Genomic DNA, 19,554 nt, shown 5'->3' with positions numbered 1-19,554 from the left:
TTGCTGCATCTTCACTGCTATTTTTAGCTGTGCTAACTAAATTAAAGCTTGCACAGATATGTCTACATTGCTGCAATCAAATCGCCAATGGCAGTATAGACATATCCACAGAGTCAGCTGGCAAACAAACACTGGGTGACTGCAGAGAAGGGGTTAAAGGGCTTGATCTGAGAGCAGCTGCAGCACTTTCACGCCAGTCTTTCAGGCTGACAGGTTTGTCCCTTGAGAGGAGAAGCCCTGCCCAGCACATGGGCTACAAGGGCAGAGGCTCGTAGGTACAAGATCCCACAGCAGGCAGGTATCAGTCACCCCCACAAAGGGGAGGAGAGACCATTAATCTGGGGCACAAGCTGGAGAGGCAGTTTGGAGAGTGTATCCGTTTAGTTGGGTGTCTGAAGTTTGTTACTCTGGGCTCCCATGGGTCTCCTTTGAAGCAATTTACTGGTGATGGCCCCTTTAATGGTTGTTTGAGTTTGTCCCTACCCATTAGGTGGGTGGCAACAGTGCTAGAGTCAATCTGCCTGTGGTATCATTGATGGGGGAATTCCTGCCCCCTCCCGCCCAAAGGCTAGCAAATATGGTTGGAATTAGAGACAACCTGGCAAACAGGGGTGGCCCCCCCAAAAGTAGTGTAACAAACAGGATTTGGGGAGCCCAGGGCGGAACCCATGGGATGATGGATACTGGTTGGCTGATTTACATAAGTGGCCAGGGGTGGCTCTGCAGTGGCCTGCCTCAGTTTCCCCTCTTGGTTCCTCAATAACAGCCCTTCCTGGGGTCTGGTTTTAATAACATAAAGTTAAAAAAAAACAAAAACAGTTTTTCATCCAACCTTAACCTGATCACTGTCCTCCTCCCTGAGATACTGTCCCTTCCTCGGGTCTCCGAGAGTCTGGAGAAGAATCAAGTCCTGGCCAACCTTCTTTGCCTTCTCTCCTTTTTTTAGTTTCTGAAGATGATGGAAGGTTTGAAGACCCCAGCTGTAAACCATCTCCTTCCAGCCCATATAGTTTGGGAAAACTTGTCTCTGATTCTGATTATTCTCCATGGCTGCCACCAAGTTGCTTTGCATAAAAGGGGGAATGGCTTATTCTGTGTCCTTCAATGGGAGCAAGTGCTAATTTGCATATCAAATAGGCTCAGTAAGGATGCATGTTTGTCATTATATCTGAGGAAAGTCTTATTATAAATCTGGTCATTGCTATTATATCGCTACCATTATCTTTAGGGTTTAAAATACTATTGGTAAGCACGAAAGAAAGTTTCCTTGATATTAGCATATATCTTCTACTTTTGGTGCAGTTACTCTGGGAAGCATAGTTTGTGTAATTACAACTCCTTCAAAGTTTTTAAAGGGCTTTTTCTGTCGGGATTGGACTAGGGACTCATGTCAGACATCTTCATTTGGCTGGTTTGAAAGATGGTTATTGCTGATTTTTCTGTTTCTGCTGTTCAGATGTTTGGTTTAATTTGTATCTGTGAATTATGAAAGTAATGTAATCTGCTCTCTGATTTGCTGTTGCTTGGTTACCAAACTTGAATCTGACTAAAGCCTAGGAGTTTTATCTCTAAGGTCTTTCTGATTGTTGTTTGGTGGGGAGTGAGGTAGTGGAGTTAGGAAGAAAAGTACTATGTAAGGTCTGTGCTAGCACAAAAGCCAAAGAAGTAGAGGCAGCATCAACCTCTGAAGATGTGTCTGGAGGCACCCAAATAATGCTGAGTTTTGACTTCTAAGAAATAAATTAATTCACTGTGGTCAGTGGGCTGTATGTGGCCAGAAAGGCCATTGCTATCTCACTTTTTTCTTTTCTTTTTAAAGAAAGTTTCTAGAGCTCATGGATCTAAAAAAACCTTTGAAAATGTGACCCTGGTGTAACTGATGCTGACAAGTCTGCAGACTGCCTGGATCAACAGCTCTGTGAGGGGTGAATTTCCTCAATTGTATCAATGCTGTGTGAATTTCTTTGCCCCCTGTCAACACCAGCCCACCTGGAGAAGAGCAGAGCAGGGTAAGTCCTTCTGCACAGGCAGCCACTGGGATGGATTTGTGGTTAAGTAGTAGGGGTCTCTGTGATCCTGCTCCTGTCTCTCTGCAGGATGGGATCTGAGAGAGGACCCCTGCGACCATTCCTGCTGCTCCTAAAAGGGTGAGGTAGGGTGGGGCGGGATCTGTTGCTGCTCCTTGGGACAGAAATTTGCCCCATGACACTACTGCCTTTCTGGTGGGGAAAAGGTGGGTGGTTTCCTTCCAGTTCTGTTCTTTGTAGGGGTACAACCAGAGTGTGAAGGCCAAGGAGTGGGGCTGGACCACCACAGGGCCTAGAATTGCCTTTATCTGGCCAATTCTGTGTTTGGGGAGGAGTACATTAAATCTCTAAGACTGTGGATTTGCTCAGTTGCCACCATTGGTGCTGAGCCTTCAGTGGAGCTGAGAGAGGAAAAGACACTATTTGCAATGGGGGAGTTGATGCATTTTTTTTAAAACCTTGAGGTGCAAATAGCACAGTGGCTCTCAAACTTCATTGCACTGCCACCCTCTTCTGACAACAAAAATTACTACATGACCCCAGGGAGGGGGACCAAAGCCTGAGCCCTGCTGCCCTGGATGGGGGACCAAAGCCAAAGCCTGAGCCCTACCACCCTGGGCAGGGCCAAAGCCAAAGCCCATGTGCTTCAGCCACGCTGCCCAGGGATGAAACCAAAGCCTGAACTCTGCCACCCAGGGCTGCAGCCTTTGGACCCACGTGGTGGGGCTCAGGCTTCAGCCCCGAGCCCCAGCAAGTCTAATGCCTGTCCTGGTGAACCCCATTAAAAAGGGGTCATGACCCACTTTGAAAACCTCTGAAATAGCAGCTGTGCCTGTTAACCCTAGCATTTGCATTTCTACAGCTACAGCAGTGGCTGTAACCCAGAGAATCACCACCTAGGCCAGGCCTGAAATCTTTTGTCCAGTTAAAAGCTCCTTTGTCTATCTATTCATGAATGAATGCAAGTATGAAGACCCTCAGGTGCAAATGGTTCCCTTCCATTCCTCATACTTCGGTAAAGTTTGTCTCTGATTTTGGAGGTTCAGGGCTTGTGTTTGGGAGGAGCTGTGTCTTATTCAGTGTCCTCCAATGGGAGCAATTGCTAATTTGCATACCACAGGGGACCATTGCATACCACAGGGGACCACCTTTTGACATTATTTTTGGGGAAATACTTGTTAAGAATGAATCACATCATTATTTAATTTCCAGCATTATCCATCAGTTTGAATTACTGTTGGGGGGAGAGAGAAAGGGGAAAAGATGGGGTTGAGTCACCCTGAGCTGAGCAGATATCATCCAGGTTTGGGTAGTCACACTGGGCAGTGTAATTTGTGTAAGTGTAGTTTGTTGAGCTAAGGTTAAGTCTTTTAGTTAAGAGTAAGTAGAAGTAAGCTTTTAGTTTATCTAAGGCTGTAATCAAGTGTCTTAATGTTTTTGGTCTTTTAGCCTTGAGATGAAAACCTTGTCTGTATCTCTTAGACCCTGAAGTGAAAAAAATTATCCAAGTTATATTTGTTCAATAGGGTTTTCTGTCTTTGTAGGAAACCTTATTTGGTTAGCTTGAAAGAAAAGAATTGTTCTGGGGTGTTTTGTTTTCTAGTCTTGTGTGGTTTTTTTTTTTTAAAGTGGGTTTCCAACTTGGAAGAGTATTGTGGTGTAATCTGATCTACTAGTTAGTAGTAGTTAATCCAAGTTTTAGAGATTTTTAGTTCAGGCTTTTGGCTGAGGGAAAGGAGCAGAGTAAAAAAGGTGAGGAAATACAATAGGGAAGAACCTAGAGGAATAGGAGCAGTCTCAACTTCTGAAAAGGTGTGCTGGACAGGTAGGCTGTATTTGGGGAGTGAGGTCCTTGGAATCTCATCTTTTGTTTTTTTTTTTGTAAAGTAAGATTTTAGCACTTGTAATTTTGAAGACAGCTTTAGTGACACGACCCTGGTGTAACTGATGTGATGATGACTCTGCAGACTGCCTGAAACAATAGCTTAGTGAGAGGTTAAATTCCTCAACAGTCTTAATGGCATGTGAATTTCTTTGTCCTCCAGGCATTACCAACATGAGTTGGGCCAAGGACTGTGTGAGGCAGGAAGAGAGAAGAGAAGGCCAAGTGCTTCCACAAAAGCAGTCACTGGGATAGATTTTTGGGAAGTACTGTGATGTGGTTCTGCCTCTTTGTGAGGTGGGGTCAGAAACCACCCCTGCTGCTAGTCCTGCTCAGTACTGCCAACCCCACATTTTCAAAATCATGAGTCAGGCACACCAAAAATCATGAGATGGCTTTAAAATCATGGTTATGTAAAAATATTAGATTTGGTATTCTGATTATTTGCCTTCTACTGTTTGAGCCTTTAGGGTGCTGCTACTAAAAGGACTGCAGGTGTATCTGTGTGTCTGCTGCCATTCTCTGGTAAGAAAGTGGTCCCATGTCACAATCTCTCTGGGTGGAAGAGAGGACCTCCTTCCAGTATTATTCCAAGTGGGGCCAGAGTGTAAGAATCAGGGGATGGGGAAGGGCCAAAGTGGGGCCCCAGATTGCCTTAATCCAGTCAGGGTGTGGGTAGGTGTATGGGGAGCAGCAGCAGATTAATTCACTCTGAGATAGTCAGGAACCAAAGCACTTGGTGATGGAGTGGGGGATTCCAGCTCCTCTTCTTTAGCTTGGATCCCTAACACGGCTGCTACTCTGAAACCTATAATGTGATCATGGCAGTTCCTCTCACTGGACTGAGGTCACTAGCACAATTGCTGGTCTTGTCTAGGCTGAGTATTTGCAAGATTGAGCCTTTTTGAAACCTCAAGGTGAGCTCTCCTAATTAGGACTGTCAATTAAGCGCAGTTAACTCAAGCATTAACTTTAAAAAAATTAACTCAATTTTTAAAAATTAATCTCAATTAAGCACAGTTTTATTTGCACTGCTACACAACAATAGCAGACCAATTGAAATTATTATAAAAATTTCTGGATGTTTTTCTTATTTTCAAATATATTGATTTTAATTACAATACAGAATATAAAGTGTACAGTGCTCACTTTATATTATTTTTATTACAAATTTTTGTACTGTTAAAAAGATAATCTCTTTATCATGAAAGTGCAGTTTACATATGTAGAATTTTTTTGTTACATAACTGCACTCAAAAACAAAACAACGTAAAACTTTTGAGCCTACAAGTCCACTCAGTCCTATTTATTGTTCAGACAATTGCTAAGACAAACAAGTTTGTTTACGTTTACAGGAGATAACGCTGCCTACTTCTTATTTACAACGTCACCTGACAGTGAGAACAGGTGCTCAAAAATAATATAATAATATATAAAAATATATTAATATTCAATAATAATAATATAAAGTGAGCACTTTACACTTTGTATTCTGTGTTGTAATTGAAATCAATATATTTGAGAATGTCAAAAATATTTAAATAAATGGTATTCTGTTCTTGTTTAACAGAGCTTTTAAAACTGATTAATAGTGATCATTTTTAGTTGTTCGACAGCCCTATTCCCAATGTAATAGCGGCTTTGCCTATCAACACTACTGCTTGCTCTGTTATAACAATGGCTGTAATGCAGTGAATCTCTGATTCTGATTATTCTCCATAGCTACCACCCAGCTGCTTTGCATAAAAGGGGGCATAGCTTATTCCCTGCCCTCCAATGGGAGCAGGTGCTAATTTCATATCAAATAAGACCAATAAGGATGCACGTTTGCCATTATATTTGAGTAAAGTCTTTTTAAGTATAAATCTGGTCATTGCTATAGTATCTCTATTGTTATCTCTAGGGTTGAGATGTCTTCTTGATATTAGCACATATCTTCTAGTTTTGGTGCAATTACTCTGGGCAGTATCATTTGTTTAATTACAGCTCCTTTAACGTTTTTAAAGGGATTTTTTTTTTTTGGTCAGGTTTGGGCCGGGGACTTGGTGTCAGATATCTTCATTTGGCTGGTTTGAAAGATGGTTATTGTTTTTTTAGATGTTTGATTTAATTTGTATCTGTGAATTATGAAAGGAATGTAATCTGCTCAGTGATTTGCTGTTTGTTGGTTATCAAAGTTGAACCTGACTAAAGGCTAGGAGTTTTACCTGTAGGGTCTTTCAGATTGTTGTTTGGTGAGGAGTGAGGTGGTAAGGTTAAGAAGAAAAGTACAATGTAAGATCTGTGCTAGGGCAAAAGCCAAAAAAGTAGAAGCAGCATCAACCTCTGAAGAGGTGTCTGGAGGCACCCGAATAATGCTGAGTTTTGTGTAGAGCAAATTAATTCATTGGGGCATGTGGGCTATATGTGGCCAGAAAGGCCATTGCTATCTCACTTTTTTCTTTTCTTTTTAAAGAAAGTTTCTAGAGGATGTGGACCATTGCTCAGTCGCCACCATCGGTGCTCAGCCTTATAGCTTCTCAGCTCCTCAGAGCTAAGATCAAATGTAAGTAGTCTCTCGGCCTATCAAAGGCTGTGATCAAGTGTTTTGATGTTTTTGGTCTGTTGGCCCTGAGATGAAAACCTTGTCTGTGTGTCCTGGACCGTGAAGTACCCACATTATCTTTTAAGTTCAACAGGGTTTTCTGTTTTTATAGAAGACCCTTATTTGGTTAGTTTGAAAGAAAAGAATTGTTGTTTTATGGTGTCTGTTTTCTAGTGTTGTGAATGTGTCTTTATAAGTTAGTCTCTGACTTTCAAAATCAGCATGATCTGATTTACTAGTTAATGATGGTTAATCCAAGTCTCAGAGGTTTTCAGTTCAGGCTTTTGGCTGTGGGGAGGGAGCAGAGCAAAAAAGGAGCTTAAGATGTGTAGTAGGGAAGAACCTAGAGGAATAGGAGCAGTCTCAACCTCTGAAAAGGTATGTTGGACCGGTGGGCTGTATATGAGGAGAGGTCCTTGGAATCTCACCTTTCAGTTTTTTGTAAAATAAGATTTTAGTACTTGTGATTTTGAAGACAGCTTTGGAGATATGACCCTGGGGTAAATGATGTAATGATAAAACAACGAGGAGTCCTTGTGGCACCTTAGAGACTAACAAATTTATTTGGGCATAAACTTACAGGTGGGCTCTATGTAGCCAGAAAGGCCATTGCTATCTCACCTTTTTCTTTTTTCTTTTTTCTTTTCTGTATGTTTCTAGAGCCCCTGGAGCTAAAGAAACCCTTGACTCTGGTGTAACTGATGCTGATGAGTCTGCAGATTGCCTGGAACAATAGCTCTGTGTGGGGTGAATTTCCTCAATTGTATCAATGCTTTGTGAATTTCTTTGCCCCCAGCCAACACCAGCCCACCTGGAGAAGACAGAGAAGGGTAAGTCCTTCCAGGCAGCCACTGGGATGGGGCTCCCTGTGATACTGCTCCTGTCCTTTTGCAGGATGGAGTCTGAGAGGACCCCTGCAACCATTCCTGCTGCTCCTGAAAGGGTAAAGTGGGGTGCAGTGGAGTCTGTTCCCACTCCTTGGGACAGAAATTTGCCCCATGCCACTACTGCCTTTCTGGTCTGGAAAAGGGGGGTGGTTTCCTTCCAGTTCTGTTCTTTGTGAGGGTACAGCCAGAGTGTGAAGGCCAAGGAATGGGGCTGGGCACTAGAGGGCCCGGAATTGCCTTTATCTGGCCAAGTCTGTTCTTGAGCAGTACATTATACCTCTAAAGCTGTGGATTTGCTCAGTTGCTACCACTGATGCTCAGGTTTCAGCGGAGTTGAGAGAGGAAAAGTCACTATTTGCACTGGGGGAGTTTATGCCTTTTTGAAAACTTGAAGTGCAAATTGCAGCTGTGCCTGTTAATACTAGCATTTGTACTTCTACAGCTACAGCTACAGCAGTGGTTGTAATCCAGAGAATCACCAGCCTAGGCCAGGACTGAAGTCTTGTCCAATTAAAAGGTCCTTTGTCCATGAATGAATGCAAGTATGAAGACCCCAGTTGCAAATGGTTCCCTTCCATTCCTCCTACTTTTGGTAAAATTTGTCTCTGATTTTGGAGGTTCAGTTCCATGTCTCCAAAGCCTCCCACCAACCACCTGTGATTGGGAGGAGGTGTGGCTTATTCAGTGTCATCCAATTGAAGCAAGTGCTAATTTGCATACCACAGGAGACTATTAAATAGCCCTTTTGACATTATTTTTAGGGAAATACTTTTAAGAATGAATCACATAGTTATTTAATTTCCAGTGTTATCCATCAGTTTGAATTACTGTTGTGGGGTAGGGGAGAGAGAGAAATGGAGTTGAGTCACCCTGAGCTTAGTAGATATCATCCAGGTTTGGGCAGTCACGCTGGGCAGTGTAATTTGTGTAACTAGTTCTTTTAGTATTTGTTCAACAGGGTTTTCTGCTTTTGTAGAAGACCCTTATTTGGTGAGTTTGAAAAAAAAGAATTGTCGTGTTAACGTGTCTATGTTTTCTTGTGTGGTGGTTCTGTCTTTTTCAATTAGTCTCTGTTGGGGAGGTCTGTGGGGAGAGAGGTCCTTGGTATCTCATTATTCACTCTTTTGTAATGTAAGTTTCTAGTATTTACAGCTGAAAAGAAACCCTGGGAGATATTGGTGTAATTAATGGAATGATGACTCTGCGGGCTACCTGAAATAATAACTCTGTAAGGGGTTAATTTCCCAAGTTGTCTTAATGGTATGTGAATTTCTTTGCTCTCAGGGTATTGCCTACAGCAACCCAGTCATGGACTTTGTGTGAGGCAGGAGGAGAACAGTGGAGCCAGCCAAGTGCTTCCACATAAGCAGTCACTGGGATAGATTTTTGGTAAGTACTAGGGGCCCTTGTGATGCCACTCCTACCTTTCTGTGGGGTGGGGTCAAACACAACTTCTACAGCTAGAGGTTGAGCAATGGCTGTAATACAGTGAATCACCAGTCTAGGCCAAGCCTAAAAACATTCTCGCACATTTAAAAAAAAAAAATCTGGCTGAGGATGATCACAGGTTTGAAGACCCAGCTGCACGTCATTTCCTACCAGCCCATATAGTTTGGGAAAGTTTGTCTCTGATTCTGATTATTTTCCATGACTGCCATCCAGCTGCTTTGCCTAAAAGGGTATGTGGCTTATTCCATGTCCTCCAATGGGAGCAGGGGCTAATTTGCATACCCAATAAAACTAGTAAGGATGCATTTTTGCCATTATTGGGGAAATCCTTTTTCAGTGTGAATCCCTTCATTGCTATTTCCTCTCTACTGTTTGGTGAGAGAGAGAGAGAGAGAGAGAGAGAGAGAGAGAGAGAGATGAGTCATCTTGATAGTAGAATATATCTTCCAGATTTGGGCATTTACTCTGAGAATCATAGTTTGTGTAACTGTAGCTTTTTTTTTTTTTTTTTGTTCAGTAGTGTTTCTTCTTTTTGAAAGAAACTCTTATTAGGCGAGTTGGAAAGAAAGGAATTGATTTCTCTGTCTTTTGCTGTGTAAATATGTTTACTTTTATAATTTAGAAATAAAATAGAATATAATGGCTCAGCTGTTCTATTTTTTTTACAGTCTCAGCTGGATATGCCCATGCTGATGTAACCTAGTCTCACTCCACTTATTGTCAAATGGAGTAAACCCACATTAAACTCCTTATAACCTTGTTTTGTTTCCTATTGTGGAGTGTCCAACCGTCTGATCATTTCAACATCTTCATTACCATGGTGGATCACATACTGATTTCCTTTCTTGCGGCTAGTCAAGTCTCTTTTCCATTAATTAAGATAGGTTGAATTATAATTTTATATGCTATGCCTTTTAATAATATTGGCATCTTTTTGTCATGGAGAAGTGTGGTCAACTTCCACCATTTGTACTAAGCAGCTTTAGTACAATGCCAGGCATCATTCAGGAGGGCACCATCATTAGCAACCATTGATCTTAGGTATTTAAATTTTCACTCTTCTGAGCTCTCTGATTGTGATATCCTTTATGATGAGTCCTCCACCCTCAGTTATCCTAGGTTTATTTTACCGACATCCACTATAAATCCAGCCAGCTCAAAATTATGTTGCTTCTGTTCAGAATTGGCTGGCAGGATCTCTCAATCTTCTGCTGATAACATAGGGATATGTGCAAACAGGATGTTCTAAGTGAGCTCCCTTTGTATATTCTTATTGATCGCATCCATGACAAAAAAAAAAAAAAGCTCAACACTGACTTCTGATGAATGCCAGTGTGTACTGGAAATTCTTTACTGTAGTCCCATTTAATTTTGACTACAATATTCACTCTATCGTACATATCCTGGAAAGATGGACATATCTTTCCGGCACACCTCTTTGCCACAAACTCCACTAACCTAATTTTCTTGGTACATGATAATGACCTTTTCCAGATCCACAAAAACCATATCCAGTTGCAGTATCTTTTTTTCTCTGAACTAGAGCTGTCGATTAATCGCAGTTAACTCGTGCGATTAACTCAAAAATATTAATCTCTATTAAAAACATTAATCACCATTATTCAGTTTTAATTGCATTGTTAAACAATAGAATACCAATTGAAATGTATTAAATATTTTTATTTTTTCTACATTTTCAAATATATTGATTTCTATCACAACAGAATACAAAGTGCACACTGCTCACTTTATATTTTTATTACAAATATTTGCACTGTAAAAAGAGTATTTTTCAATTCACCTTATAGAAGTATTGTAGAGCAATCTCTTTGTCATGAAAGTGCAACTTACAAATATCAATTTGTTACATAACTGCACTCAAAAACAAAACAAAACTTTAGAGCTTACAAGTCCACTCAGGCCTACTTCTCATTCAGCCAATTGCTAAGACAAACAAGCTTCTTTACATTTATGGGAGATAATGTTGCCCACTTCTTATTTACAATGTCACCAGAAAGTGAGAACAGGCATTACATGAGACTTTTGTAGTCAACATGGCAAGGTATTTACGTGCCAGATACGCTAAGCATTCGTAGTCCCCTTCATGCTTCAGAGGACATGCCTTAATTAAATTTTTGACTAACTCCTCGGGGGAGAACTGTATGTCTCCAGCTCCATTTAACCTGCATTCTGCCATATATTTTGTATTATAGTAGTCTTGGATGATGACTCAGCACATGTTCTTTTTTTTAAGAACAATTTCACTGCAGATTTGACAGAACACAAAGAAGGTACTAATGTGAGATTTCTAAAGATAGCTACAGCACTTGACCCAAGGTTTAAGAATTTGAAGTACCTTCCAAAATCTGAGAGAGAAGAGACATGTAGCATGCTTTCAAAAGCCTTAAAAAAGCAATACTCCAATGCGGAAACTATAGAACCCGAACCACCAAAAAAGAAAATCAACCTTCTGCTGGTGGCATCTGACTCAGATAATGAAAATTAACATGCATCGGTCCGCTCTGCTTTGGAGTGTTATCAAGCAGAACCTGTCATCAGCATGGATGCATGTCCTCTGGAATGGTGATTTGAAGCATGAAAGGACATATGAATCTTTAGCATGTCTGGCATGTAAACATCTTGCAATGTCAGCTAAAACAGTGACATTGTAAATAAGAAGCGGGCAGCATTATCTCTGGTAAATGTAAACAAACTTGTCTGTCTGAGCGATTGGCTGAACAAGAAGTAGGACTGAGTGGACTTGTAGGCTCTAAAGTTTAACAATGTTTTATTTTTGAATGCAGTTATTTTTTGTATATAATTCTACATTTGTAAGTTCAACTTTCATGATAAAGAGATTGCACTACAGTACTTATATTAGGCTAATTGAAAAATACTATTTTGTTTTACAGTGCATATATTTGTAATAAAAATTGAGCACTGCACACTTTGTATTCTATGTTGTAATTGAAATCAATTTATGTGAAAATGTAGAAAACATCTGAAAATATTTAAACAAATGGTATTCTATTGTTTTACAGTGCAATTAATCACAATTATGTTTTTAATCACTTGACAGCCCTTCTCTGAACTTCTCCATGAGGATTCATAGTGCAAACTCAAATTCACACTGACCCTTCCAAATTTCAACCATTATACGCAGATGCTTTACAATGATCTTCTCCAATTCTTTCATAGCATGTGATGGCAGCTTAACTGGGTAATAATTAGCTCGCAGTGTAATGCCTGCCTGCTTTGTTTAAAAATAGGCACCACAAAGCTTTTACACCATTTATCTGATATTTTCCTTTTCTTAAGGATATCATTGAACAAATTTGCAAGATACTGTTTGCCCTCCCTTCCTAGTGACTTCACTGTATCCATTGGTACAAGTCCTAAGTGCCTCTGGAAACTTCCTCGCTTCTCAATCTTTCATGCCCTGGTTTGGTTTACATGTTCTTGATTCTTCCCTTGGGTTGTCCTCATTTATTACTCTTTCAAAAATAAAAATTGAGGATTTGTGTGTTTTCAAAAATGATTCGCTGAGGCATTTCTGTGTATCTCTGTAGGGCGGTGGATTAATTTGTTGACAGGTGGTTTGTAAATGAGGAAGGGAGGGCGGGGATGGATTGAGGCCTAGGCGCTATTGACCAGTACCTAAGTCAACAGTTCCTGGTATTATGTGACTACATCAGTATCTCACCCTTTGTGGGTTTGCTTTGTTAAAATACATTTCCATCTCTTGTTGTAGTGAAGACAAGCTTGAAGACATGACCTCAGCGTAACCAATGCAGGAACGGCTGCCTGAGAGTGTCAACAGCCTGAAAAAGCAGCTCTGTGAAGGGTGAATTTCCCCAATTGTCTCAATGGCATGTTGAGTTCTTTGCCCTCAGAACCAGGCAGAAGGAGAAGAGCGCAGCAGGCCAAGTCCTTCCATGCATGCAGCCACTACTATGGATTTCTTTTGTCTGCCAAGGGAGCCTCTGCTGCTGCTCCTCCCCCCCCCCCCCCCCCGTAGGGTCTATTCCCACTGCTTCTTAAAGATGGGGAGAAGGGAGGCTGCTGCCAGTCTTTGGGGAAGAAAGTGGTCCTATGCCACCACTCCTGTCTCTGCAGGTTGGGAAGAGGGTCCCCTTGCAGTGCTATTCCAAGTGGAGGGGCAGTGAATAAGGTAAGGCCATAATTGGGCTCCTGGTTGCCTTAATCCAGCCGCGTGTGGGTGGGTGGGTGGGTGGAGGAGGAGGAGGAGGAGGAGGCAGTACATTAATTCACAGCTAGAATTAGGAATGACAGCATTTATTAATGGGGGTTCCAGCTTCTCTTCTTTGGTTTGGATTCCAGTAATATGACATTACACAAAGTAAAACTATATATCCCCATGTTCATCCCTCCACCCCCAACCCCCACTGTTCCTCAGACGTTCTTGTCAACTGCTGGAAATGGCCCACCTTGATTATCACCACAAAAGGTTCCCCCCGCTCTCCTGCTGGTAATAGCTCACCTTAAGTGATCACTCTGGTTACAGTGTGTATGGTAACACCCATTGTTTCATGTTCTCTATGTATATAAATCTCCCCATTGTATTTTCCACTGAATGCATCTGATGAAGTGAGCTGTAGCTCATGAAAGCTTATGCTCAAATTTGTTAGTCTCTAAGATGCCACAAGTACTCCTTTTCTTTTTGCGAATGCAGACTAACATGGCTGCTACTCTGAAACCAGTAATATGACAGAGTACCTGCCATGAACTCACCAATGGGTTGAGAATACCTGTGCCACTGGCAATCACTCTATGATCTTGTCTAGACTGGGGATTTGCACACTTGCAGCCATTGGTGTAAACAAGCTATGCCAGTATTTGCACATCTGGATGCTGCTGCTTCTTGAAACTCTGGGGTAAGCTCCACTGGTGCAAATAGCAGCTTTGCCTGGCGACTTGAAGGCTTACACTACTACAGCTACATCAGCGGCTGAATCAGCAGTCTAGGCTAGGCCTAAAATCATTTGTGCACATTTAAAAAAAAAAAAAAAAAATTTTTTTTGCATGTAGATGTTGGCCAGTACAAAGACGCCAGAGGCAAACCTTCCCCCTGCCCCTCTTTGTTGGCATCTGACTGTGAATTGGGGGCTCAGGTATATTTCTCAGAGACCCCAATTCAGGCCATCTGCCTGACGGGGCAGGGCCTAGCGAGTGTCCTCCAATGGGAGGAAGGGTAGTTTGCAAACCAGGTAGGAGTATTAAGTATGCCTTTTGACATTATTTTGGGGGTAATTCTTTGTAAGAATAATTAAGTACTTTGAGGCCCAAGATTTGAAAATCCTGTAGATAACAGTGAGACATGTCACTCTGAGCTGCTTAATTGTTGTTCTTGGGTAGGTAGCATAACTTTTATTATTCTGTTTTTAAAGTGTTTATTCAGTAGGTTTTCTTTTTGTTACAAGGAAGCCATTGTGGGGGGGCTGACAAATAGGTTTTTTTGTTTTTAATTTTGGGTATTATCAATTTTGGTGTCTTATATTTAAACTCTGAGTTACTTTAAGGTTTGGAACTTGCAAGATGTGTTCAGATTAAGATCATTTCCCCCAGTAGAGGTAGTTAGTGTCCTAGAATACCAGTAAAGTCTAGGACTGTGAGTTCTCTGGGTGTCTGTGTTTGTAATGTTGAGCTGGTCTTTTTCCTCAGACTTTGGATCCCTCTGTAGCTAGAGAGCAGTTTAGAGCACAGGCTGTACTTTCTGAGATGTTTGGAACTACCTGGTATGTCTTGGCACCACCATAAACAAACAGTAAATAACAATCAGATCTACCCAGTTTTGGCAGTTTTCTTCTGTGGGTGACACTTTATGCAAATTATGAAATGAGCTAATTTGCATATTATCATCCCCACTGCACTCTCTGAAGGCAGGTTTAACTCAAAGTGCTTTACATCTGCAAGTTTAGCCATGGCCTCTGTCTCATTGACCTAGTCATAGGTGCCTAATTCTCCCTGTGCGGTGCACAGGGAGCCTGGGTACCTAAGTTGGGACTGTGAATTTCACTAGGTGGTGGAACACCTAAAAGTTAGGCACTGCAATGCTGAGCCTGTTTCCTTTGTGGATCTCACCCCCAATTGTGCCTTTGAAAATTTCCCCCAATATTAATCAGAGCTAATTGTAGGCTTTGCACCCTGCTGTACTCTTACCTCCCCATGTTATCCTTTTCCAAAAGCTGTAAAAACACCTGTCATGATCTCTAATTTGCTGTTGAACTTGCTAACAAAATTAAAAGTAGACATGCCTCATAAACAAACATGTTCCAGTGTCTAGGGTCTCCAGCGCTCTGAGGCCAGGGAGGAATTCTAAGGCTTCACCTGCACATGCCATGCTAAGCCAGCATGCCAAGGTCACTGCAACCTCATAATAAGTGTCGTCACTTGCAAGTGAGTCCGTGCGTGCAGCCCTCATCGCTTTCCAGTCTCAGCAAGAGAGAGCTGACAAAGAATCAGGAAGGAGCCAATCAGAAAACAGTAATTCACTGAGACAGAAAACAACTTAATCTAACAAGCAGAATTGCTTCCCCAGAAGGACTGGCCTAATTCCAAACCTATCTTCATGCTCTCCTTGCAGTCTGAATGAACAAAGGTCTAAAATGTAATAAAGGCTCTTTACCAGATAAAGTCCTCTATTCATCTGAGCAACTCCAAGCAACCATCTGTGCAGTGGAAGAGAGAATTACATTAGGAGTTATCACGAGAAAAGCATTTTTAGTTCCTTTTCACTATACCCACAAGCAAAGAGCAAGAAATAATTACTCTTTTATACCTGAAATACTTCAGGCTTAGCCTGATCTTCCTTATGTTGGTGGAAGACCAGAATGAATCTGTTAAAGACAATGGAATTTCATCAGTGTAAAACTGGTGTTGGTTTGATCATATTCAGGCCCCTTATCTCTGTGTTGCTTAGAGCGTAGTATAAAATACAAACTGTTTTTTTTATATATCATTGAGTTGCAGATCAGATAGTTTACTTCAACCTCCATCATCTAATCGGAGAGTTGAAACTAAGATTCCCCTAGAGATAAGGTGACCATATTTCCAAAACACAAAAACCCCACACTTGGGGGGTGATAGTTTTAGGGTCATAAAAATCTAATATAAAAGATTAAAGTACTTTTTATTTTCTAAACATGTGCTTCTGTCACCCCTGCCAGTTGCTGACTAAAAAATTACATGTCTATCTTTCTTATTAGAGTGGATTTTTTTTTTTATGAAATGTTGAACAAGTGCTACCATTCACTCTGAGCAAAAGGGCAGCATGTATGGCATTTGTACTCATTTAACTTTTCTCATCACTCCAAACACTGTTTGTGACACTGAGCACTCGTTGTACTGGACTGATTGCAAACATAAAGCAAATTCTACTTGGTGTGGCAATATGTGTTGAATACACTGAAAAAAAACCCCTAATTGTTTGGAAATGAGATGAAAAACCCAGATATTTCAAAGGTCACAAAAGTAGTTGCTCGAAATCTGAGACATCATAAATGAAACTAGGTCAATTTCATCAGAGATTAATTTAGCCTAGTGGCTTCTAATGGATAATCTTTATGCATAATGGGCAAAATTAAAAATTGTGTTTAAAAGCTCAATCGCTATACAAAAAGTGATTTGAGTCCCAATAATCTGTAATTGCTCTTTGTTTTTAGTTTCATCTTTGCTTTGTCCTCGTGTGCTGCTGCTTTTTTGCTTTTATTATATTGTCAGGTGACTCCTGACCTTCCCTGATGAAAGATTATGAAATCTACAATCTGATAAAGTTCAGTGTCACTTCTATATGCTGCAACTAAATTCTCAGTTTTATACACACACACACACACACACACGAGATATAGAAGTGGCACTTAATTCTTCCACATCAGTGATATTTTTCATGAAAACCGTGTCATGATTTTGCATTTTGGATATTAGTCATTTAACAATAGCACTTATATAGCACTTTTCATCAGTAGTTCTCAAAGCACTATACAAAGAAGTCAACATCATTATCTCCAATTTACAGCTAGGGAAACTGAGGCACAGGGCAGGGAAGTGATTTGTCCAAAGTCACCCAGCACACCAGTGGCCAAACTAGGAATAGCACCCAGAGGCCAAGGCCAGTGCTATATCCATTAGGAAACACTGTCTCCTTTCACAGCAATAAGAGAATGGCAGCTGTGGGCACTCAGTACTTTGTGCAAATCAGACACACAATGCTTCAAGTTTGGGAGCCCCACAACTGACACATACAAAATTTGGGCCTGGTCCAAAGCCTATGGAAATCCGTGGCAAGACTTGGATTGGCTTCAATGAGTTTTGGATTAGGACTGTGCTGAACCCTCCTAAAAACGTGGCTGATAAGTGGCACGGGAAATAAGCCTCTGGACTTTATTTTAAAAACATAAGCTGATTCCACTAGAATTATGGGCCAAAATGTTAACATGCCCTTTTACTATGCTTTATATCCTGCTTGTGGCTGCCTATCTGCCAGATGGAAATATAATCACAATGCACCAGCTCCTGAGACCCTCGCTCAGGCAAACTCCTTTTAAAATCACATCCTCATCGTCATCAGTTAAGCTTGTACTGAAGGCTGCCATTTTTCACTTGTATAGAATCAGGGTGATCTCAATGAAAGAAGCACCAGCAGGATGGATGTAATGATATGTACCAGTATCCCCTCCGTTTTCTCTTCTGATCCCAGGATGTCAATTGTGAGAGGGACATTATCCAAGGGGATGGAACAAAGGGCAGTTGGGATCAATATTATCTCATTTTCCCCTGCTACCTCCTCACCCTGTGCCATCTCATTATCTCCTCTATTGCTTGGGTTTCAAACCTGTCCCCCCCTTTTTTTATTTTTCATTGTATTCACACCCCAATCGTTTTCTGTCTCAAGTGAAAGAACTTTCTACAGAATCTCTCTAGGTCTACAGCTAGAACTGGGTGGATAACAGATTTTTTTGGTTCACTGACAATTCAGGAAAAAAAATTGAGTTGGGTAGAAATTTTCGGTGAATCAGAAAGTTGAAAAAATTTTGTTTGTCAAACAAAACATGTCACTGATTTCTGAACACACTTTACCTGTAAAAAAAAAAAAAAAAAGGAAACTTTGAAACAAAAGGGCATTTTGAATTGAAAAATCAAAACATTTAAATCTGAAGAAGTTAAACCGTTTTGATTTTTTTTTGCCATTCGTTTAGGTTTTGTTTTTTACTGAAACAATTTGAAAAAAATCAATACTAACTCATTTAAAGTTTCAGTGGGGCTGAATCTGCATATTTCACTGAAAAAAGTTTTGGTCAAAATATTTCACCCAACTCTAGCTGCAATCTGTCTGGCAGAGAGGGATAGCCTCCGCATTTCCTCCACGTGTCTGATTCCTGTCCACCCTTATCCCACCCCTATGCACAGGGATATGGGGAAGGATTCATGAGATGATTCCTCAGGATATTTAACTGACTCATGTTATGCGTGCGTCTGTGTGTGTGCTTGTTGTGGGCTGGGAATTTCAAAGGAGCTGAAGACAGTTAAGAGTTCCAAACCCCACTGAATTTCTATGGGCTTTGAGTTCCTAACACCCTTAGACTTCGTTGAAAATCCCAGTGGTAGTCGTTAGATTCCCCACAGTCTCCTGCTGCAGAAATGGAGCCCTGGTGCTTGTTCCTTTTATTTCTGTCATCTGCAGTGTTGCCAACTCGCACAAGATTTGGTATTTTCTCTTGAGGTCCAGCTGTTGGGACTTGAGGCTTGGCATGAGAATATCAAGCAGGCCCTTAAGGCTCAGAAGCCAGAAAGCACAAATAACACCTCTCTCCTCCCCGCCACACCACATTTCTTATTTAAAAATAAAAAACCCTCATGTTTTTTAAGCCATTATTTCTTAGGGCCTGATTGTTGAATGGTTAAGGCTGGCAATACTGGATTTGCTTAGGTTTTTAAGGTGAAATAAAAAAGCAAACCAGTTGTGATTCAACTTTACGTTTCTGGACAATACTGGCCCAAGCACTAGCTTTGCCACCAGAAAAATCCCAGACTCAGATTTTTTTAGTTTTTAAAAGTGTGGTGACTTCTTCGTGGGTAAATAATTTAAAGCTGTAACCTTCCTTCCTGTCTTTCCTTTCATCCCCTCTTGTCTACCTGTATTATTCTTTCACTTTTCTTTGTGCTCAGCTTTCTCTCTCTCTCTCTCCTCTCTTAACTTGGTCTGTGATTGTGAGTTCTGTATTTCCTTACTAGACTCTACACCGCAGAGAAGACCAATCAGCCCGTAGCTTTCCTTGCTTCCTGTCTCTCCCAGCTAGAGTAGGTGTGCCCTACTCACCTGAAAAGTTAGACACAAATGAAATACCTCAAGCCTCAGGGAAGACAGAAAAACTTAAACCTGATTCCAATTGCAGGAGCGACAGACAGCAGAAGCAGCTACCGGAACTGGGCTCAAAGCAAAGCACTGGCCCAAAAATCAAGGGTGTGACACCCAGCAGGTAAGAGAACTGGATTCTGTCTCTCTTAGCAGTACTATGGGAGGGAAAACTTTGCTTTATTGCCACATTCCTGGGGGAGTTGGGGAGGGAGAGACATGAGGCCTTGTATAGGAATTCCAGCTGAGCCGTGTCAGAAGAGTTAATCAAGAATGTAATGGTGTCTGACAGGCAACTTCACCAAAGCAGCCAGGAGAGAGAGAGGAGATCAGCCCACCATTTTAGGATACAG

At 41.2% G+C, this 19,554-nt stretch overlaps 1 protein-coding gene across 2 annotated transcripts in view; it reads left to right on the top strand.

Moving 5' to 3' along the window:
- The first annotated feature begins 3,306 nt into the window (after positions 1-3,306).
- ARHGEF5 (Rho guanine nucleotide exchange factor 5) overlaps positions 3,307-19,554 on the top strand; it is a 63,650-nt gene continuing 47,402 nt past the window's right edge. Inside the window, exons 1-8 of one of the 2 annotated variants that reach the window (XM_038387500.2) lie at positions 3,307-3,852; positions 4,380-4,434; positions 6,365-6,454; positions 7,154-7,323; positions 8,665-8,769; positions 12,581-12,673; positions 12,946-13,000; positions 19,242-19,325. In XM_038387500.2, the coding sequence (XP_038243428.2) occupies positions 12,618-12,673; positions 12,946-13,000; positions 19,242-19,325 (195 nt within the window). In that variant the 5' untranslated portion in view covers positions 3,307-3,852; positions 4,380-4,434; positions 6,365-6,454; ... (1 more) ...; positions 8,665-8,769; positions 12,581-12,617. The remainder of the gene's footprint in view (positions 3,853-4,379; positions 4,435-6,364; positions 6,455-7,153; positions 7,324-8,664; positions 8,770-12,580; positions 12,674-12,945; positions 13,001-19,241; positions 19,326-19,554) is intronic. The other variant, XM_043514828.1, reaches the window with a different exon arrangement.

This window comes from Dermochelys coriacea, chromosome 1, assembly GCF_009764565.3.
Source record: "Dermochelys coriacea isolate rDerCor1 chromosome 1, rDerCor1.pri.v4, whole genome shotgun sequence".
Lineage (NCBI taxonomy): Eukaryota > Metazoa > Chordata > Testudines > Dermochelyidae > Dermochelys > Dermochelys coriacea.
Note: the sequence above shows the minus strand (reverse complement) of the source record. Positions and strands in the feature narration are given on the sequence as shown.